The sequence below is a fragment of the Meleagris gallopavo genome, chromosome 1, assembly GCF_000146605.3.
Source record: "Meleagris gallopavo isolate NT-WF06-2002-E0010 breed Aviagen turkey brand Nicholas breeding stock chromosome 1, Turkey_5.1, whole genome shotgun sequence".
Taxonomy (NCBI): Eukaryota; Metazoa; Chordata; class Aves; order Galliformes; family Phasianidae; genus Meleagris; species Meleagris gallopavo.
The window spans coordinates 89,904,957-89,927,832 of record NC_015011.2 but is presented as its reverse complement, the minus strand read 5'-3'; the positions used below and the strand labels follow the sequence as shown (position 1 = coordinate 89,927,832).

Genomic DNA, 22,876 nt, shown 5'->3' with positions numbered 1-22,876 from the left:
AAGAAAGAAAGAAAAAAAAAAGAAAAAAAGTGAGGAGCTACCAGGGGAGGATAGAGAAGGACAGCAGAAACAAGGCCAGCAGAGATTCACCTTCATAACCATGTCTCCTTATGGACACCATCCAAGATCACTCTCCCTTACGCATAAGCAGGTATTTCAGAGACAGAAAGATAAAGGATTTCAACCTAGACCAATTATTTAGAATACAACTAAGAAATCCTTGCATCCTTAAAAACAAAACCATCCCGATGTTTCCTGTCAGGGAAGCTGCTTTTGGCTGTTCCACTGCCTGGACTGTGGCTCGTGTTCCAGCTGTCATTGTACAGTGCTGGATTTTCCAGCACTCCCTCTCTGTACAAGGAACAAGGCACTTACAGGATGAACTATTAGTAGTTGAGAAGAAAGATGAACTGTACAGCCTTGCTCCACCTCTGCCCTTCCACTGTCGTTCGGTCTGGAATGCCTCCAAGTGCTGCACCTCTCACAAAGCCTTTGCCTTCCTGAAGAAAAGTCATCTCCCTGTGCACTGCAGGAAAGTTTGGGGCCTCCACCAGGGAGGTTTGCTTCCTGTTGTGTAAGTGGCAGAACATGTCTGAGCAGTGACAAGATGGAAAAAGGAAACCTGGACATGCTTGTAGCAGTGTGTGAACAGACAGTAGTGACTGATGTCAGGCAGGGAAAAGGGCACAGAGCCCCGGCTATGCCACACTTCTATTGCACCACTAGGTGACAGCACCCACATGTGGTGTGCACACACACTTCCATTGCATCCAGCATGATTCTGCCAGCACCTGTTGCCTCCACCTCTCACCTCTGAAGACGGCTGAGAGCACAGTTTAGCAGCTTGGACCAAGGACAAAGCTTTGTATGGGAGCTGCACAGTAGACAGTGGCTGCAACCTGCCCTCCCTGCCTAGAGGTACGCACCAGAAGCTGGCTAGTAGGTTCTGGGCTTAAACAAGGCATCCCTGTTGCCACTATATGGACAGCCCACAAATTTCCCTTCACCCCTGGTGAGACCAAGCAGTGACTCATTCCCTGAGTAGCAAAGGGCTAGTTGTCCTTTAAGCATGGGTCTGGATTTTGTGTCCCTTCCTCCTGCCATGCTGCTCACTACCTAAGGTAGAGAGGCCTTGGCCTCCTCTGGGAGAGGGCAACCAAAATCCTTCACCTTGTGCCATCCTCCCCCCCCACCCCTGGCTCCAGGCAGCAAGGAGTTCTCATTGTGGCCTTCCAGTATTGAAAGGGAGTTTATAAACATGAGGGAAACTAACTTTTTACACAGGGTGATAGTGATGGGACAAAGAGGAATGATTTTGAACTAAAGGAAGGGAGATTTAGATTAGATGTCAGGGGGAAGTTTTTTTTTGCTGAGTGAATGGTGAGGTGCTGGAACAGGTTGCCCAGAGAGGCTGTGGATGCCCCATCCCTGGAAGTGTTTAAGGTCAGGCTGGATGGGGCTCTGGGCAATCTGATTTAGTTCTTGATCTAGTGACTGGCGACTCTGCCTGTGGCAGGGAGGTCAGAACTCTATGATCCTTGAGGTGCCTTCCAACCCAAGCCATTCTATGATTCTATAACTCAGTGATTCATTAATGTATCTGAACTGAAGACCAGGAAGGTCTTCAGAGGCATGTTTCACAAGGGCATCAATCCTGGCCTACTCTGGTTTGTATCTACCAGCTTACCCTGTGGGTCTTTAAGTGCACTTTGGCTCTCCTAAACAACAAACAGGATCCAAGGAAATGGCCACAAGTTATACCAGAGGAGGTTTAGGTTAGACATAAGGAAAAGCTTTTTCTCTCAGAGAGTGGTCAGGCACTGGAATGGCCTGCCCAGGGAGACGGTGGAGTTGCCATCCCTGGCAGTGTTCAAGAGGTATCTGGATGAGGAGCTGCAAGATATGGTTTAGTAGCTTGTGGTAGCAGTGGTAATGGGAGGATGGTTGGACTAGATGATCTTGCAGGTCATTTCCAACCTTGTGATTTTGCCTATGCCACTACATGGCAGAGATCCATGGGCTGGTTTCAGGGCTGGTAGCCACACAGTTTTGCAGGCAAGTGTCTGCTTCCAAAACTGCTACATGAAAACATCTGATTGCTCCTCATGTGCTTTATGCTGAGAGAAAATGCAGAACAGCCAGGTCCAATGTGAGAGATTGGGCAAGTCTGTCAGGCTCATGCCACTATTCAGTCTATAGATGACCAGTGCTTTCTGCAGTGCTGGGCCAAGCTGTAGCCATTCCACAGAAAAGCATCATCTGTATCATTTATTTCATCCTATGTAGCTACTGTAGTTTTTTTTTTTTATATCTTGGAGAAGCGGAGCTTTTGTTTCTCATCCGATCAGTGTAGGCCTGTAAACCATTCTTCTGAACTGTTTCTTATAAGGGCTTTGGAAGCATCTGTCCTTAAAAGCTTCTGGAGAGGGAAAAGACTAACAGTTCTCACTACTATCATTTGCACACATATGTTGAGTCAGTTGAGACAGCTGCTTTGGTGCCCAATAGAACCAGTGCAGTTTTTCATCTCTAGATAAGACATCAAGGCTGCATCAGGTGCTCTGTCACTGTTCTTCTCTAGCACAGATGCTTTGAGAGAAAGGGGACTCACTGGCTTCTTCCTTGGCTGCCATTTTGAAATGCCTCTCCTCTCTTTTTGACTCCCCCTCTAACCCTGGCATCACCTGTGGCACTTCAGCAGTTTGGTGGCTTTTCTAAAGCTGAATTCTTTTTCCTTACATGGACTTCCAGCACACTTCTCTTCTACCCCAGGCCAACCCAGTGCCCTAACCTAACAGAAACACTAGCTTATTGCACAGACCTTTCTTTGGAGGATCTTCGATTCCTCGCAGTTCCTCCAACATGCAGAATTTACATGCTGGGCCTAAAGGCTCCTTTCAAGTCACTTTCTGTACAGACACATTTCCTTCCTTCCAATGTTTTTTTAAAGACTTTATGTTGCTCAGTTCCCCTTTGCGGTGGCTGGCTTTTGGTTAAGCTCTTCTTTTTTAAATGGCTAAAACAAAAACAGTCTATAGAAACTGTAAGCTTAGCGAAAGGGCGTCAGAGGTTTTCTGTTTGAATTTTGGGTCTGTGATATGGGCATTTCCCCTGCAATAGGAACCACATCCTCATTTGGTGATTTGTTTGCACTGGCTACTGAAATCACAGTGAGGCCACATAAAATCGGTGATTTAGCACCAAGAGTGCCTGCAGCATGTCAGCCTTGCAATCACCCCAAGACTTGCATGCCTGTCAGCTGCAGAGCCTGCAGCCGTACAGCCATTCTCGGAGACACAGCTCCCTCAGGTGGTTTGCTGAGCAGCTGTAACACCTCCAGGAGACTGGAAATGGAATAAAGCACAGCTGCAGTGATGCAACATAGAAACTCATTAACAGAGCTTCACACCTCTATTTCATTCCCTTTCTTGATGGGAAACATCACCTCGCATCTAGCAGAGGAAGAGGAATGTGTCTGAGCCAGGTAGTCAGTCACAGAAGTCCCAGCCTGTCCAAGCAAGTATAACATTCAGCAGCAGGCCCAGGTGTCCCACCTCACCAGGGAGCAGGAGGCTTAGGTATGCACATCAGGCTGCCTACAGGCTATTTGGTTTCTGAGTTATTTGTACCCCACAGTCCCCCTGTGCCTGCTCACCTACCCTGGGACACCAAGAAGGGCTTGGAGTGAAAGTGGGTATTTGTGTGGGAGGGCAGCAGTATGAAATGCCTTCCTTCTCTTAGAACACAGGCAGAGAAAGTGCGTGGGAAATGCGGCCAGTGAGTGCTGCTGCATGGAGGGCTTCTTTGTTGTGGGGTTCCCCCTGCTACTTTAAAACCTGCATTTCAGAGGCACTGGAGACAGACACCATCTAACAATATCACCCAGAACAAAGGCACATGAGGTAATGGAGCTGAGGCTGGTGCTGCTTACAACAGCAGGCAGAAACCAAACATCAACTTGAGTCATTTCTCTGTCCTAGTTTTGTCCACATCTCTGACATCCCACTTGCATGACCAGCACTCGCAAGTAGTGTTTGCAGAGCTTTGCCTGCCAAGCCGAGCTTTGCTCTGACCTATCATCCATGGCATGCACCACAGAGGACTTCAGTTTGAAAGTCAAATTCAGCATTTCTTGAGCCTGTTGCAAGGTTTCAGCACAGCTAAAGCATAGAAGCCTTATTTATCAGAATAGAGAAGAGGGCTGATGTGCAAGACAGTCCCAGCTGAGGTTGATCTCCATATCAAAGCCTGAGGATTTGATGCAGACTATGAGGGATGCCTTTTCCCTCATGGCATTATTTTAAAAGCATAGCCAAAAAAAAAAAAAAAGACATTTACTGGCCCCAGTCTCCTACTTGACATTTTACAGGCTCAACATTTTATTTTAGGATTGAAATTATCTGACTGACTCCAGTCCCACAGTGCTAGAAGCAGGAGCACCCTAGCAATTGCCAAAGTTTCATATACTCTTCCACAAAGCCTAGGTTTAGCCAGCAAGTGCTGCTCAAGTCAAGCAGCCTAAAATAGGGATTGGATGTACAAGGGCCAACCACTACTTTTCTGGGTGCCTATTCAGACTACACAGCTGGTGAGCACTGCAGGATCACAACACAATAACCACCCTGCTCTGAGCACGGGGTTGCACTTTCCTCCCATACTTTCAGTACTGGTTCCTGTTCTCCAACACCAACCAAAGCTGACTCCTGCTAACACCTAGAAAGCACATCCTGCATTTCTCATGCCAGGGAGAACAGACCAGTGTAATTGCAGAGTGCAGCTCTGCACATCAGCACTCTTATCTCATCCTTCGTAGGAAGAATGGGGAAAAACTCTTTATCTGGTGTGATTCATCAATAGACATATCTATGAAACAACCAGGGACAATTGCAGCAAGCATCACCAGGGCTGAGCACTTCCTGTTAAGTCTTGATGTCAGCTATTTTCCAGAACTGATACATTCTCTGCAGCACCAAAAACCTAAGACGTGAATGCTCTTTGACATATGTTCGGAAAAAAATGGCTGACTTTTCTCAGAGGCATCAAGCAGAACTTGGGAATGTACAAATATCCTGTTACAGTACATTGAAACAAACACGAGACATCATAAAAACAGTAGTGACTACTGAAGAAAAGGTGACAGAAGCTAATGTAAGTATTGCCCTGACAAAATTTTCATTGTGTGAGTATTTTACTGCATGCTCATTGACCTATGTCTACCTGTGCTGTATTTTCATGTAACTCCACCCAACAAGGCAATATTCAGCTCAGACCCCTACTATATTCAGCTCGGACCCCTCAGCACCTAAGCAAGAGGTTTAGCTGGAAAGCCTGACATCCCAGAGGAGACACTGGTGGACTGCAGCAAGGTCAAAGGCAGCCACAGTTGCAGCAACAAAATGAAGGACAGCACTGAGATATGTGCCACTTTGCTTATACCCACTGTGGTGGGTATCATCTGGCAGCCTTGCCTCCAGGACAGGAACCATGCATCCACCACCTCTCTGGGCAACCTGTTCCAGTGCCTCACCACCCTTATTATAAAAAAAACTTCTTCCTTATGTCCAGTCTAAAACTCCCCTCTTTTAGTCTGAAACGATTTCCCCTTGTCCTATAACTACAGACCTTGCTAAGCACTCTGTCCCCTTCCTTCTTATAGCTCCCCTTTAGATGTTGAAAAGTCACTCTCAGGTCTCCCCAGAGCCTTCTCTTCTCCAGGCTAAACAGCCCCAGCTCTCAGCCTGTAGGAGAGGTGTCTCATCCCTGGGATCCTTTTTATGGCCCTCCTCTGGACACACTCCAATAGATCCATATTTCTTCTTTACTGAGGACTCCATGTCTGGATGCAGCACTCCAGCTGAGGTTTCACCCAAGCAGAGTAGCAGGATCACATCCCTCAACCTGTTGGCCATATTTCTTTTGATGCAGCCCAGGAGGATCATAATGTGGTCTGGAGCCTGGCTTTTGGGTATGGTTTAACCCAATTTTGTAGCTGAGAGCAGAAAAGCTTCTTGACTCTCACTCAGAAGAGTTAGCTTCCTGCTGCAGTCCCTTACCTAAAGAACCAACATACACTACTGCTGAACCAGCATCCCCTTGCACTGCCTCAGCTGCCCCAGTGCATGGTGCTGTGGCAAGCATCACCTCAGTATCAGCCCCAGGGAGAGGAGGGCAGCAGTGGAGAGAGAGCTCAGGAGAGTTTTATGCTTTAAGGGGACAGAACAGGGAATGCTGCCCACGCTCAGGCTAAATGCAGTACCATGGCTCTCTGGTCTGAGGAAGTAAATGAGGATTTGAAACCAAACTCTGCAGCACCCATGTCTGCTGCAGCTAGGATCACAGCACAGAGAATTTCCCTGCCTAGTAATCCAGAAACTAGCAAGAGGAATCAGGCAGAGGACTCAGGCTAACAGGATACCTCAAGGAGAGGTCAACTGCAGAGCAGGAGCACAGCTACAGCACAGGCACCAGGCTACAAGAGCAGCTGGCAGCATTTTGCAGGGCTGCCTATCAGGGAGCAGCCAGTACAGTGGTTTGGCTGTGCCCCAGGCTCTGTACAACCATCCCCATGGGCTGAAAAAAAGACACCAGACATAAGGAACAGAGTTACAGATGCCTATCGAGTAACTAGAGGTACCACGTCCCTTGGCCTAGCCAACATGACAGAAGCTGAGCAAGTCCCATGGGGAAGGAGGATCTCAAAAGCACTGCTGCAGCTCTGTTAAGCCTATGGCACAGAAGGCACTGTGGCAGTGATGTCATAAGAAGAGCCAACAGAGAGCCCTGGAAAGTACTGTATGCAACACCTCCTGCATCCAAGCTCTTGTGGCTCATAGACCAGAGTGTTTTTCCTGTCTTCTCTATACCAAAGGGAGATTTCAAAGGGATACCAGCAAAGATATGAGCTGAGGCCCTTGCCATCCACTCTTATCTTTATTCATTCACTGCAGGTACATGCTTGTATTACCAAGTAAACCATGAAATATTTACCAAATACAATTTCAAGTAGTAAAAACCCTGAAAACAAGCTGCAGAAAGCTAAGCCAAGAACAAGTGACCCTCCCAACATTGTGTCCCCTCTGGAGCTCAAGCAGAGTGAGCAAGCTCTGGAAGAGGCAGAGATCCTCTCCTCTCCCTGACAAGTTATTTCTCCACCCTCATTCCAGAAGATAAAAAGTCACATTTCTGAGGAGAAACAAAAAGAAGTCTATTTAACTGCCATGGCACAAGCAGCTCGAAGATGCATACTGCACAACCTTCTGCCTACTGCAACAAAACGCTGTCTGGACATCTTGTGCTCTGGCAGCTCTCCCCTTCTCCACCTTTGCTGACCTTTACACCAGATGGACCAGTTTATCCATTCAGACATTGCTTGAAGAAAGCATGTCCTCTCTTAGCTCCTCAGCTATCTGACAGAAGCAGTTGTGAACATTCTCAAGGGCCAGAGGAGCAAGCACTGTTTGTCCAGAACACAGAGAGTGATGCAGGAATAGTTAGTGCAGTCCAGGCATGCACCTCTACCTTTGATAGAGGGAGGCCTCCTCTCAGCAGTTTCCTGTAAACCAGCAATCATGAGGTGCTTACCAGCAAAATCAGGGAGCTTGATCACTCAGACAGGTGGCCAGGTGATGGAAGCTATGTCAATTCAGACAACAGCACTGTTAAGAAGGCTGCTTGGCAGTCTGAAATATTACTTCTAAGAATCAATGTATACCAGACCTGTTTTGTGACACACACACACACAACAAAAAAAAAAAAGCTACCTGACTAGCCAAACAGATCTATAGGGAAAATTGTTTCCTTTTACTTGCCAGCAAAGAAGCACAGGAACTGAAGTGGTAGAAAAAAAATGAAGGATATACCCTTCCCCCTTACAATTTTTCATATGCGCATGCTTTGAGTCCATCACATCTCCTTTTTGTTTGTTGTCCTGTCTTGGACAGCACCAATTCTTCCAACATCAGATCAGTTATTAATTGTATACAGATTATTGTTCTGTTTAGGAGATCATGCATCTGATGTTGAAACCAGAGGGCTGTTCTAATGCACAACAAGAGAATAAAAAGCTATGTGATAAAACCAGGTAAGATCCACATGCCCATGTTGTCTCAGTAAGACTCTCTCTTTTTGATATAACCCATCCAGAAAGCAAGACAACAACAAGGTGTGGTAAAAACAAGTGAACCACAGAAAGACAGGTGTCAGTAGTCTATACATTAGTATAGAGTCACTTGAAGAAAAAAGGCCCCAGATCTCATAGTCTTCAGCCTCCTCCACCGTCTCTCTTCAAGTCCAGTTACTTGATGCTCTCCCTAATCTTCTGCAGCTCCATAGCCGAGTGCTACACAAGCCTGGGTGGAAGGAGTTCCTGACTGTTGTAACTTTCTTCTTGCATAAGAAAAAGTCCTCCATTCTCCAGGACAGGCACTCAGTGCCTGTCTCTCAGCTGGCTCTGGGCCTGCAGCTGGGTACGTGGCTTGGGCTGTGGAGGCACTGCTCGCTGCTGTGCATGTGGCTGTGGAGGAGGCATCTGCTGCACACAGGTCTGCTGGGGGGTAGGGTTGGATGGTGGCTGAGGGAGCTTCCGCATTGCCATCTCTCTGTCCACCTGATGGATCTGCATCCTTTCCTCATCTGCAACAACAGGAGACCCCAGCAGTAAAGCACCTACTTACATCGAAGCAGGAGGCAATGTTCTTACTGAAATCCAACAGCAAGGGAAAATAGTTTGGACCATAGAATTAAAATTTTATATATATAGGTCTTACTTGCAAGGCCACTGTCACTTTCAGGTTGTCCTGCTACTCCAGCAAACAACAAAAGTCACTGTCACCCACACACTCAGGCAGCTCTCAGAGTTTTGCAGCAGCCCCAGAGATCAGTGTACCTGAAGACACTACTGAACCTGGGGTACCTCATCCATAGACATGCTCAAGGCCAGATTGGATGGGGCCCTGGGCAGCCTGAGCTGGTGGGGGGCAGTCCTGCCCCTGGCAGGGAGTTGGGACTGAGCAAGATTTAATATCCCCTCCAACCCCAGATGTTCTATGATTCTATGAAATGGGTCACACCCACAGGTAGCAACAAGAGCCCTGCTCTGCCACTGCCTGCCACGAAGATTTCCAGGGACCTGGAAATTGCCAGCATGAATTTTCCAGTAGGTAGAATTAAATTCATGCCACCTTATTAACTCATCATTTCTGATGATCAAGAGTATGTCAGTCATTTTAGCTTAGAATTGAGAAATTTACCTCTTGGGGTACTGAAATAACCTGAATAACACACCAACCTGTTTCAAAGAGGCCAGCCACCTTATTTTAGTTCTTATCAACCCAGATTTCCCTCTTTTCTTTAATCCAGACCCAAAAAACTGAGGAGGTGCTGTCACCGCACTGAATGGGATAAACTACTCCCTTGACAAAGAACATCAAGAACAGCCATAGTGAAAGGCAAAATTCTAGTGGCTTTGCTCACACTGGCATTTTACTCATGAGACGTGCCAAGTCTAAGACAACATTCCATGGTTGCACTGTTATGAGCTCTCCTAGAGGACAGGGAGAACACTTGCCCAGTCTTTGTGGTGATGCTTCAGGGAAAGTGAGGGGGCCATAATGAGTTAGCCTTACTGAAGTTCTACCCTCAGCCATGGGAAGCATCGTGCTAACCTTTGTTGTCAGACTGACCACAGGCACCTTTAAGGTATCAGCTGGAGTTTCTTTTAAACATTACCCTTTTTACTTCATCAAATAATGCTGCGCAAAGGAATGTCTTCTCACATTTTATAGTTCAAGTACTCACACAGAGCCTAGATGCTACTGAAGATCATACAGCAAGTCTGACAAGCATGTGGGTGTAAGACTTGGAAACAGTGTTTCCAAAGGTGACTAACAATGTTAGAGATCTTAGTTTTATACTACATAAATTTACTGGAAAAAAAAATCTACTGACAGATATTTAATTGTATGTTTAACCCCATGGATGTTCATGACAGGTGGCCTTGGCCAAGGATTAGAGCAGCCGTTTTTCCTACATAGATAAACAGAAGTGCTTGAGAACAAAGAGCCTTTTGTTCAAAGTATATGTCTGAAACCAAAACTGACAATAGCAGCTGATGCACTAAGATTCACTACATGCCAAAGATGAGCTCTTGCTCCTACCACAGGGAAGCTGTCAGGAAAAACCTCTAAGATTTTAGGTGGCTGGAGAGAACTTAAAGCCTTTAAGCACTTACCATCATCTTCAAGCCTATCTGCTTTTTTCTTCCTGATGCAATAAATAAGCAAAATCACAAAGACAACGAAGAATACTGCGCCTCCCGCTATGCTTGAGATGAGATAGAGGTCCAGCTGGCCTACTTAAGAGAGTAAACAGGATGTTAGAGGAAAAGAAATAGCTTGTGTAACACCAGCCTAGAATTTTGTATCTTTCTGCCATTGAAATGAAAGCAGCACTAGTTAGAGAACCCACCCCTCTGCCCTTTCTCTGTACACAGAAAAAAGTTGCTGGTCCTCACCGCAGCATGAAACAGTGTTGAAGAATACTGCAAAAAAACTTTCTTAGAAGAAAAATCAAAACCAGGACACTTGTGCATGCTAGCTCCTCTTCAATTAGCACAAATGGCCTGCTCCTACAATAAACCCTTTTAAGGATAAGAACTGTCCAGGCAGTGCTCAGCACCTAACAGAAATAAAGTTTAAGTACTTCATCTGAGCTGCAGACACAGAGCAGCTTGCCTCATATCATTTTAGTACTTCCGCTTCAATTTTTGGCTCTGTGCAAATTAGAAATGGTGAAAACAACAAAAATATATCCCACAGCCTTAAAACAAGAGTTTTATTTGTTTGGTGAGCAAAGATTTATGCAAGTAGGCCAGCTAAGTTTTGCCAGATTTACTTCAACACCCCCTGCTTGGGTGTTCATGCCTGAGTGCAGGTGCTGTGGAGCTCAATCCCCAGAAGGGGGCCCTTCCTATGCTTCCTGAAGCAAAGCTCCAGAGAAGGAGATTCTGCTGGTGCCACCTTAGCATGCACACAAAGGGCAAGAGTCGTAAGACTGAAGTCAAGATGTACATCTACAGTACGTCATCAGCCTGGGCTGCTCCCTGAGAGTAAATGGAAACAAGCATACTCAGCAACCTAGCTCTTCTCAGTGCAACACTGACAGCTGCTATGTATTTTGCCCTTCCTATACCTGCTTTTCCCAGCTGACCATATGGTGTGCTCTGGCAGACTCATGACTATACAAAGATTTCAACAAGCTCAATCCCATCTTAAGTTGTCTCGTCCACTGAAGATCAATACTCAAGGTAACAGATAAAACTTGAAATGAGTAAAGAAATCCATGGAACACTTGAACTATGCTCATCTGAGTCACACAGTCTCAAGGCTTAGCTAACATCTTCCTGATTTCCAGGCAGCCTCGAGAGTCCAAGTAGCCTGTTTTTCCTCTTGTGAGAACAACCATGCATATCCACTGGTAGCAGACAGCCATCACCTTTATAGGTATGAGCAAGGAGAGGAAGAAAACATGCAAGATGTTTTCCCACCGTAAGGGTGTAAATCAAGAGCAAATACCCTGAAAGAAAGGAGAAGATACCAAGGCACACTTTCCAAGAATAAGCTTTTAGTTTTTGTCATGGTAGCTTACCCTCTTCGGTACCTTTGTGCTGTCTTACTATAATGGTCTCTTTGGCTATAATCCTTCAGCAAGCATCACTTGTTTTTATACTACTTTTTTTTTTTTTTAAAGGCATAAAAGGGAAAGATGTTTTCTGCCTCTCACAGACTGCTGCATGCAATCGAAACCCAGCATCAGCAGTAGACTCGCTACTGCATACAGGGAACCATGGCTGCTTGTGGCTCCAGATCAACCCCACAGATAGACAGAACTACTTGAAGTGCTGTAGCTGAGTCCTAGCTGATTCTGGTAAAAATGGACTTTTACCTGGACACTTGATTTCCTTCTCAGTTGTTTTTTTGCTGACTTGGTTCTTAACAATACATCTGTATCTCCCACTGTGTCGAGTAGTAAATTCCACCTCTGTTACATTCGTTTGGGATTTGTTGATTTTATCTTGAGTCAATTCTATTGTAAACATTTGGTCCTCAGTCTTCTTCACTGTACATTTCACATATAGTGTTTTATTAATGCATTCGGCATTGAGGATTGGCTGAGGGACAGGCTCTGAAAAAGATAAAGGGACAGACAGATCTGATGATGTTTCTCCTTTTGAAAATCTCCATTGTGAAAGAGCAGGGAATTGCAGTGACGAATTAGCACCAGATAATGAGACCAGAGAAGAATAAGAACAAATCGGATTTCCACTGCAGAAGCAACACAGCAGTTAAAGAAAATGCCATCTCTTAGCTTACATTTTCATTCTAACATGCTTCTGATCTTTTTGTCTCTTTCCATTTTCTCCTCAATTCCTTAGAAGGTGTTTCTTCCTCAAAAGAAGTGGAATTGTTTGTGCCAGCAAGAGTAACTACACTGTATCTCCTCCAGAACTCACTGTCACCACAGCATCGCCAGTTTGAAATCTGATTTTTATCCCCCATTCTGCTTCTGAATAGAAATATCTGTAGTTAACATCATAAGGGCATTTGACTTTCAGATAGTTAACCATACTGAGCACAACCTGAAGGTATAGAATCATAGAATCATTAAGGTTAGAAAAGATCACAGAGATCACCCAGTCTGACTACCAATATATTCCCACTAATCACATCCCTCAGTGTCACATCCACACTGTTCTTGAACACTTTCAGTGTCAGTGACTCCACCACCCCCCCAGGCTGCCTGTGCCACTGCCTCACTACTCTGAGGGGAATTTTTCACTCATTTTATAACTTCCTTGAGTAATTTGGGGAGAAGCCCCTAGTGTGGAGCTCCAACAGATTTGGAGAGCACCTAAAAGCACTTCAGCAAAGGAGAGCTGCATGACATGGCCAAATGATCTCCAGCTTTTGCCTGGCTCATGGCCATGGGAGAAAGTGGTGTTCTGGGGCAGAGGATATGGATAAAGGAAGCCAGAGACAGCCCTCTCCTGCCCCAGTGTTCCAGTACAAATGCAATTAGCTCTGATCTGCCTGTACTCATCAGAAGAGATTTCCTCCAAGACAGAACAAACAGCTACTTACAATGCTTTATGCATTGCCAAAAGCAGTCAGCTTGCATGACAGCCATAGCACGAAAACTCATCACAACAGAAAACAGAACAAAACAGCACTTGGCTCCAAGGAGGCTATGACAGAGGGAGCTGATTTCTATCTCTCTGCATCCTACAAGCAACTAGTTATGTTGGATTCTCTGTCGCCAATGACAGAGATTGAATTAGGCTTCCATCACAGGACTTTCCTCAACCAGGAAAAGCTGACAGAGGCATCTGCTGGAAAAAGAGTTCTATTCCTACTTTGTAAACAAGGTGAACAACCACAAACTAGGGCCATCTCCAGGTGTAGACAGCATAAGCTATAAATAGCCATTAAGAGCTGTCTGTAGCAAATGAAGCCTCAGTGCACACTATAACAAGGAAAGGCACCTCCCTTCCCTCATTAACCAACTCCCCTTCTGCAAGCTGTAGGGCATCTTTTGGAGGAAAGGCCCCCATACAAAACACTAGAGTACAGGTTCACGTTGGTGTGATGGTGTCACCATCTCAACTATTTCTTCCTCTTCAGGATAGCTGTCTTTCCAACTCCAGTACCAGTATGTGAACTGGATTACAATTGATACTAGCACCCAACAGTTACTGAAGGGTTTTACTCCCACAGCTCTGTATCAGCAGTAAGGCAAGATCTCTGCTGCAGAGTAAGGAAGCGATGCAGCACATAGTTAACTTGCAATCTATCACCTTAGCCTGGAATTAAACCCAGGTAACCCCAATGACAGCACACTGCCTGTACAATTAATGAATATACTGATGTTACGGTATAGCAGTGAACAATTAACAAATATACAGATGTTAAGGTATAACAGAGAGCTTGGCTATGATGTTATTACACCAAAGCAGGAAACAGAGAAGATAGGTACACTCACCTGGGCTTGCAAGGGAAACTCCGGTAGAGCGGATCTCCAGAAGAGATCCTTCCCCACTGGTGGTCAGCTCTTAAATGGGTCTAAGAGATGTGGAGCCAGGCTCTACCCCTTCCTGCAGCACAGGTGAATTGCCTTCACCTGTGCTCCAATGGCTGACTCATTGCTCACCTCAGGTGGTTAATCAGAGGTTCAGGCCATGATTCAGCAGCCCCATACACTGCCTTAAAGCATGAATAAGGCCCCAATGACTTTCTTAATCTGCAGGCAGTTTGCAATGAAGGCTTTCAACAAAGTGAGACACCCTTGGATCGGTATGGAGAGAGAGCAAGAACTCACCCAAAACAATGAGCACTGTTGTTTCATTTGCCTTCAGCTTTCCATTCTTGTCATAAGCAGACACCTTGTATATCCCACTGTCTTCTTTCACCAGCCGCTCTATTCGGAGAGTCCCATTGAGAAGCACTTTGCACCTACACTGCATCTTCTCCACATAATATTTAATTTTTTTGTCTTTCATCTGAAGAAGCCTCTCGTTGCCTCTGGTCCACAATGTCTCATGCATGTTTTCAGCAGTGAAACTGAGTAGAGCTGTCTCATTCACTGCCTTGTAAATATTTATTGTACTGGTACCTACAAAGGTAAACACAATCCATCTGTCAGTTCATCCTAAACAGTCCTTACTGCCCCGCTCACCAACCACAGCCATAGAATTAAAGAATGCTTTGGGTTGGAAGGGACATTTAAGATCATCTAGTTCCAACCTCCTGCTAGAGACAGGGACACCACCCACTAGGAGCAGGTTGTTCAAAGCCCCATCCAGCCTAGTCTTGAATGCTTCCAGGGAGAGGATATCCACAACTTATTGGACGATCCATCCAGTGTCTCACCACCCTTATAATGGTGAGGTGAGATCCTTCCTAATATCTAGTGCCATGATCCTACAAAGGATTTTCATTTTTTACCCACTCAGTTTCTTAAGCCTCTCCACATTTTTTTTCCCCACTACTCCAGAGCTCCCCTTGGTTGTTTGTTAGCTCATCAGTATCCAAATTAATTCTGAGGAATTTGAAAGTCACATTTACAGAAGCAGGCTTTATTCTCTGGATGATTTATTCATTGTGATTTTGAATGCTGAGATTCTTGTCTGCCTGTGGACTCCACTGTAACACAACAGAAAGCACAGCAATGACAATAGAGTAGCAAGATCCCAGGCCAGGGAGGATCCACTCAAATACAACAGCAGTTGGCAAAGAAAAATGAGAAAGGAGCTACTTACCTTTAGAAAACCTGCGAAGTCCTCAAACAGACAGAGATCTCCAGATGAGATGCCCTTACCTCCACTTCCAGCCCTTACATGAGGTCTGGGAAGGGGTGGATCCTGTCTCTGCCTTCTGGTCACTCAAGTACATTGCTTGCACCTGAGATCCCCTGCGTTGAGCAGCCACCAGGTGCTCAATCACTGCTTCAAGCCCTGACTTAGCATTTCCACTAAATTCACCCTTCCTGAAAATAAGGTCATTTGGGCAGGCTTAGCTCTTGGCACAGGCTGACATGCAGAGCAGTCATTGCTATCATTATTACTGTGAACAGCAAGCTTGTGGAGGCCTTGGATTACGTGGTCACTTGAGCACCAATAGTGATGGCAGCAATGATAAAAACAGTGGCCTAAAAGAGGTGTCTGTGTCAAGAAGTGAGCACATGACACCAAACTGGAGGAAGACGCAAGTATGTAAGTCTCAGTGCCGCTCCACAGTGCATCCACCCCACGTTTCTAGCATAGCATCACGGTATGGGAAAGCAAGGGGGAGAAACAAACAGCTAACCACAGCCTGCAAGCTTATGAGGCACAGGCGATGTTGGGAGATAAGCAAAGACAAAAAAAAAAGCCTTTTCTCTTGACAGGTGCCCTTTGATTGTACATGCCCTCTGCAAAATAGGCGAGAGGAGGGCACTGCACAGCAGTGCTGCCAGAGTAAAGGCAGCACTGAGAAAAGGTGTTAGTCAGAAATGGCTGTGGGAAGTTAAACACATCATCACCTCAGGACATCATTCATTCTTCCCTTTGTGCCTGGTGCCATGCCCTTCATGCTGCAGGCTGCTTTGTAGTCCCTGCAAGTATTGCTCTGGGAAACTGTGCTTCTGGAGGCACATTTTGACATAGAATCATACTGTCATTAAGGTTGGAAAAGAACAATAAGATCACCTATCCCCACCATTCCCACTAACCCGTGTCCCCCAGGAACACATCCAGAGATGTCACCTCAGTGTGGCAATGCCTGCATCCCAGCTGCCACTGGGAAAGTTGTAGAAGGAGATGTTAAAAAGTGTTTAGAAGTGTGAGGTGGAATATGTTCACTACAAAAATCTTTCATTCTGAACTGCAACTTATTTCATTGTTCATGATCTATATTCATTCCTCTTTCATCTATAGGATAAAATTGATGGGCGGGTGGGGGAATTCCTCCCAAATATCAGAGAGAGCTGATTCTGCTCTAACTTGATAGATTTCAAGCACTTTTTCCTACAGATAATACTGTGCTTATGCACTTTTTACAGTCCTTCACTGCAGCATATAATCCATTATTCCACAATGATAAACTACAAGGGCAACTGAAATCCAGGTCCTGTTTCAGTAAACTAACAATATTAGAGATAACCAAAGAGTTAAAATATTTTGCTTCTGCAACAAGAAAAATGAATACTGATGTGTTTCCACCCCAGACTAAGGCGAGGTTCTTAGTTTAGTATCACATGAGTTATTTGATGCATCAAATGAAACATTCTGAAGCCATGCTGTGAGTCTGGGCAGCAGCTATCTTCCACTGAGATGGCACTATGGGTTGTACCCAAATAGTTGAGTTCCAGTACCTGTTTCTGCTCCATCACAAGCAAGTATTTAGAGCTAGGAACAGGATACCTTTGCGTAACAGATACGCACATTTATATTTTCTATCCAAAAATATGGAGAAAAAGATCTAAGTTTTCAGAGAAAATCCGGCGGCATCTCTATGGACTGACCTCCAAGACACATCCCTAGGGAGATCCCATGGATCTAATGGAAAGCAAAGGATTCCACACATGTACTACATGATACTACAAATCTGCTTAGCTGAGGAAATGGCAGTTCTGCTAATGTCAGCTGAAATGCTCTTCAAGGGGCAGAAAGATCAGAGCTGGCAGCGTAGAGCCCATTTGCAGCCACAAGGAAGAGTCAAAAAAAGAAAAAGCTCCAAAAAGTAACATTAGAGAAGTAAGGAATCTTCTGTTTCACTGCTTCAGGTAAGTCTGAAAACCATTTTCCATTCAAGGGAATGAATTTAATTTCTGTTTGGGAAGAAATACATCACATGCCAAACAGAAATTCCTTATTCGCCAATTAATTTTGTTCTGGAGGAAAAAAAATACAATCAATCTATAGTGGAATGAACAGGGGAAAAAAAATCTGTGCGTAACTGTGTTGTTAACTCATAGATTAGAGAGAAGAAGACACCTTAATTAAGTTTTTAGATTAATACTTTAAAAATGAGAGCAGTAGCGTACAAAATGTAAGTAGGCATTTGCTTACTGTTCTTGCATTCTATCCTTGAGCTCCACTGATGACTGAGATATTACACACTTTCTGTTAATATTTAGGGAAGAATATAATTTGCACTTTCAGAAGATTTGCTCATCACTGATAAGAAAAGGTAATTACACGTGATTATGGCTGTGCACAATGCACCATGAAGTAGATCACTAATGTAGTACAAGCTACCTCAAAGGCAGAGAGAAAACTGCATGCTGATATTTCTTGTTACACACGTGTCAAATTAAAGCTCATTAACTTAAAACCAGAGCTGTTTACAGCTTACTGTTATAATAGAAATCGGAAATTTGGGTCTTGCCCTCCTCTCCTGGATGAAAATGAAATCAAGTAGTAATATGCACAACCCAGAGACTCTCCAGTCACCTCACCCATAGTGAAAATTGAACTACTTTCTCATTAGTAACATCCCACCAAGTTGTAAATTGTTTAAAGGCAGTTTTAACAACAGTAGCACACACAAAAAAATGTTGAAGATCTTAACGAAGACTTACATTTTGCTTTGGGAAACAAAAGCAGCAAGCACTTGATAAGGAAAATCCTCCCGAAGTTCATTTTCAGGATCCAAAAAACCCAGTGCCACCTTGTCAAGGGCAGCTCCCAGCAGGTGAAAGGCTCTTCTGCTGAAAGCAGCGGCAGTGCTTGCACAGCCTGTGCCCTCCTCCCAACCTCCCGCCTGCACTCGAGCACTTCTCGTTTCTCGCCAGACACCCAAAGCAGCAGCAGCAGCACCTCCTGAAAGCTGTGCTGTCAGGATGGGGCAGCGTGCTGCAATGGGGACAGCATGACAAATGTCCCTCCTCCTCCCTCCCTCCATGATCTGCCCACTCAGCTTGAGGGCCAGAGGGCCCTCGTCCTCTTCAATGTCCACCTGAAGAGTTCAGCTCCACTATCAACTTCATCTTCCTTATGGGATAGATGCTCCCTTGGAGCAGGGGTGGTGGGAGTGCTTCTGCTCCCCTGTGGCCCCCTCAGGAAAGAGGGGACAATAAACCCAGTTCCCCAGTGGGGGAGCAGAAACTGATGGCTGCTGGGCAACTTGTGGAAAAGAGATGTACTTTCCTTGGAAAGTATTAGATCATCTTCACATCTTCAGTGTCTGACCTGCAAAGGACTGGCCCACTGTCACACAGGGGAGTCCTGCAGGCATGGCCATCCATCCAAGTGAGCCATGGAAGAAGAGTGGGCTTGGAACAGAATGAAAACATGAAAATACTGCCTTGGTCTGTCCAGAAACTAACTCCAAAGCTGACTGATGTTGGAAAGATTGTGAGGAAAGAATATGGGAGGAGGGACAGGAGTTAGGACCAAAACCATGTGAGAAGCTAATAAATTCTTTATTTCAGTTTCCAACATGAAGCAGATGGTGGGGGGGAAGCTTTGAAATGTCATTGTAAAGGGAACAATCCCTTTACAATAGTCGCCACTGAAATCTTCCAGATTTTTATTGCAGATGTAAGCCAAGAAAGAAGACAAAAGAAAAGATACAGCACAAGAAATGCACAATATTAGATAAATCATTCTCATTAATTTATATGATTCTCTTTCCTTAACATTATAGGAAGGTCTTCTAAGACGCTTCCCTTTCTCCAGCTTTGTCATCGTTTTAATGACCTTCAGCTGGTAAAAAACAGTGCTGTTAAGGAAAAAAATGAAAATACCCAATGGAAAAAGCACTGAGGCCACAGTCAGTATTACTGATCCCCACATTATGTTCCCTACATAGCTGTTCTTCCTTCTCTTTGCTGTTTACTTACAAAGAACACACAATGGAGACACACATGAAACAAGAGGAAGCAACGACTGCAGGATGAAAGTTTTGTGCTCGAGTTCTACTTTCTGTGGAGGAAACCAGACTGCGGGCATGGAAGATGCCCAGAGACAAGCAGTCTGTTCAGGGACTTCCAGCCAGAGCACCAACAGGACTTTGGGTAAATGCAGTAAGCGCATCTTCATCCTCCCTGCTTTTCTTGCTGGGTTCATTAAGCAGGACAAGAGGAGGCATGCTGAAACCAATGTCCATATTCTGCTTAACACTGCCTTATATTTGGCTTATATTTTTCCCAAAGCTACCTCCCACTTCCATCAGGCCCCTGCTCCTTGTCAACATGTTCTTACTGCAAAAAAATGCTGACAGAGGCTGTTCCATTGCTCTGGGCACCGACAGAGCCATGATGCTGCCCTGCTCTCTGCATAAGGCTGTTGTGGAACTGCAAAGATCTGTACAGAAACCAAGATTGATACGAATGACACACAAATGGAAAAATGTCTGTCTGTGAAAGAGAGAGAGGTAATGCTCCAGCAGCAGAACAAGGCTTAAAAGATGTCCTGTATTTGTAATTGTCATTCAAAATCTGGGAAGAAAACTCTCTAACTCCAATGTGATGTTAGAAAGTGGCAGTCCTTTTATTCCTCACGATATGTACCAGGTGATTTCACAAGGAAGAGCACTGTCTCAGAGTTCAAGTTCTACATTTCAACTGTTAAGACATACATATGCAGTACATTGGCACAAATATTCATTATTTTTCAAGAACTCATTAATATATGCTAATGTCCCTTTCGGCATGCTCAGTGGTATCTCAGGTGGTCAAGTGCCTACCTACTTCTTCCCCATTTTCTACCATCAGCTTCATCACTGTGACCATTTGGCAAACTTTCATCTGCTTTTCCCCAGTTTGGAAAATTTCCATTGCTTATTACAGCATAGTGAGCAACTTCTGAAATGATATATGTGGAATCTGAGGAAGATGTCCTTACATCTTTTGAGGCAAAAGATAAAAGTATTCTATTATGCCCCCAGTGCAAAATTATTGAGGTAAACAAGACTGGTCACCCACTAAAGTTGAAATGGAAAGTTTTAGAACTATCACTCGTGGATTCTTTTTGCTAAACTAATATATTGGTTCTTAAGCCAATGGCCTACTCCCTTTTGCTAAACAAAACAACCTATATCATCATGAAGGACACTACTGCCACAGAATGGTGTTTTTGTCATGCCCAGTGTCTGCACTTTTGTAAAATCACAGCACAAATGACTCAGAATGGCAGCGCCTATACCCTGTTGTAGCCACCAAACTTTTCCCTGTTAGAGCAATGGTAGCAAGAACCGACTCCTAGAAGGTCTGCTCAAAAAAGAGTTTGCTGTCCCCAGAGAGGAGGAATTCAAGAGAAGTGGTTGAGCTCAACTGCCAATGCCCCTTGTTGCTTTATATCACAGAAGTGACACTGGGCCTGGGCATCTGTGAAGAGTTGTGTGTGTGTGTGTGTGTGTGCGCACAAAACCAACTTATTCAGAGATTCTGTACAACAAAGCATCCTTCCCCTTCCTTGAAGATGGACACAGTTGCACTGCCTTCCTGCACTGCAGGACTACAAATAGAAGCTGCTGGAAGTGCTGGGCATCATGGCACAGATAGGCCGGAAAAGTGGCTCACCACCCGCCTGCCAGGATCTCACCCCACCAAGCAGCCCCTTTTCTAACCAGTACTGAACAGCTCCTGCACCAGTGATTGCTTGCACCACCCCAAGTCATGATGGGTAGGTTGAGACTAGGACTACCAAGCATGGAGAGAACCACGGCCTGGTTATGCAAGTTCTTCCACTTGCAGCTTCTGTCCCACTCATTACACAGGAGATAATGCTGATGGGATAAACAAGAGCCAGATAGAAAAGCAAGGCATGGCCAGAAAAGGAAATGCTTCCCAGTGCTGCAGTGCTAGTCTCATCTTCAGCTAGGCCCGTAATCCTGCTCGTGGTGATGGATTCTTGGTCATCATATTGATAAAAATCTCCAGTAGATGTGAGGGCCAAATGCAGCCCCATATAATGGGCTGTTTCTTTGCAGCCACTGCTGTCTTTGCGGTATTGTTTCCACTGCAAAAGCCACAAAGTGCTTTTGTTGCTTGCTTGCTTTTTTACTCCGTCTGTTCTTTGTAGCACTCTAACCAGTTTCCTCTGAGTTTCCACTCAGGGAATGTAAGCATCATACTCATATTTCCATAGAAAGGTGAGAGACTCCCATACATCTGAAGGCAACATCTCAAGAGACAATGCATTGCTGTTCCCACCTCTAATTCTTCAACCTAGTGATAAGCTAATAAACGATCAAGCCTGAGGCATGAAAATAAGAAAAAGCACAATGACACTTGATCTACTAGAAAAAAAAAAGAGTACAAGTACACTTAGCATGCTATTCTCAGAAAAGACTACATCCAGCAAGGCAGTGTGAATTTTTAGTCCATGTGCTAATTTATATCATCTCGTCTGGTAGGAAGCTGAAGTTGAGGTAATAGGAATTCAGGTGGTACTTGTGACGCTTCTCTCAAAGTAGAGTCAAACAGCACGGTCTCACCTGCATTAGAGAACCTCACCATGAAAGAGGACAGGACTGCAAATTTACTCCTACGCATTTTTCACAAAGACGGGCCTTTACTTACACAGAGTTTGTAAGAAGAGTGGTCTTGACTAAAATAAAAATAAAGTTGTGGCCAAAAGTTTGGTGGGGACACTGACTTGGTGGCTTGGAGCCCAAGGCTTTGAGTCTGTGACTAGCAAACTGAGAGCGCTGCTTTGCCCATGTGCAGTGGAAATATTCCAAAAACAGCATCATATCCTGTCAGTGCTGAAACAGCTGCCAGACAAAACTTGTTTTTATCTTTCTCTGAAATAAGGTAAATGTAAGTTTTCTAAGACAGATTTGCACAGAAATCAGCCTTTGGCTGATTTTCTAAAGAAAAATGGCTCCCTTGCTATTTCCATAGCACCACATGATCAGTCTCAGGTTCTCTCTTTCACAGATTCATTTTCTTCCTTTCTACCTTTAAAAATGTGTCGACAGCTAAACCTCAGAAAACAGACCCAGTTTAAGTCTGGTCTGAAGAGACATAACTGCCTTAGAAAGAGCAGTCTGATAACCTGCAGTTCACAATAATGACCTTTGCCAAGAATCATGGGATCACAGAACTGTAGGTGTTGAAAGTCCTCTGGAGATCATCCAGTCCAACCCCCTGCTGAAGCAGTTCCCTACAGCAGGTTGCACAGGAAAGCATCCAGGTTGGTCTTGAATATCTCCAGAGGAGGAGACTGCACCACCTCTCTGGGCAGCCTGCTCCAGGGCTCTGTCACTCTCACAGAAAAGTTCTTCCTCGTGTTTGCATGGAAGGCAAATGCTTCAGTTGCCCCTTTTCCTGTCACTGGGCACCACTGAAAAGAGCTTGGCCCTATCCAATGACTCCTGCAATTTAGATGTTTACAAAC

At 44.9% G+C, this 22,876-nt stretch overlaps 1 protein-coding gene across 3 annotated transcripts; it reads right to left on the bottom strand.

The window, feature by feature from the left end:
* Positions 1 to 6,898: 6,898 nt before the first annotated feature.
* On the bottom strand, positions 6,899 to 18,341 carry CD2 (CD2 molecule). Of its 3 annotated transcripts, none has more exons than XM_010721607.3 (5): positions 18,112 to 18,341; positions 14,371 to 14,664; positions 11,941 to 12,180; positions 10,229 to 10,351; positions 6,899 to 8,631 (listed from the first exon to the last, which is right to left on the bottom strand). In XM_010721607.3, exons 1-5 carry the CDS (start codon positions 18,170 to 18,172, stop codon positions 8,426 to 8,428), a joined length of 924 nt encoding a protein of 307 aa, XP_010719909.1. In that variant the 5' UTR covers positions 18,173 to 18,341; the 3' UTR covers positions 6,899 to 8,425. The 3 variants fall into 3 exon arrangements, with proteins under 3 accessions (XP_010719909.1, XP_010719918.1, XP_010719924.1); XM_010721616.3 differs by having other exon boundaries at positions 10,229 to 10,348; XM_010721622.3 differs by lacking the exon at positions 18,112 to 18,341 and adding an exon at positions 15,311 to 18,069.
* Positions 18,342 to 22,876: the final 4,535 nt, after the last annotated feature.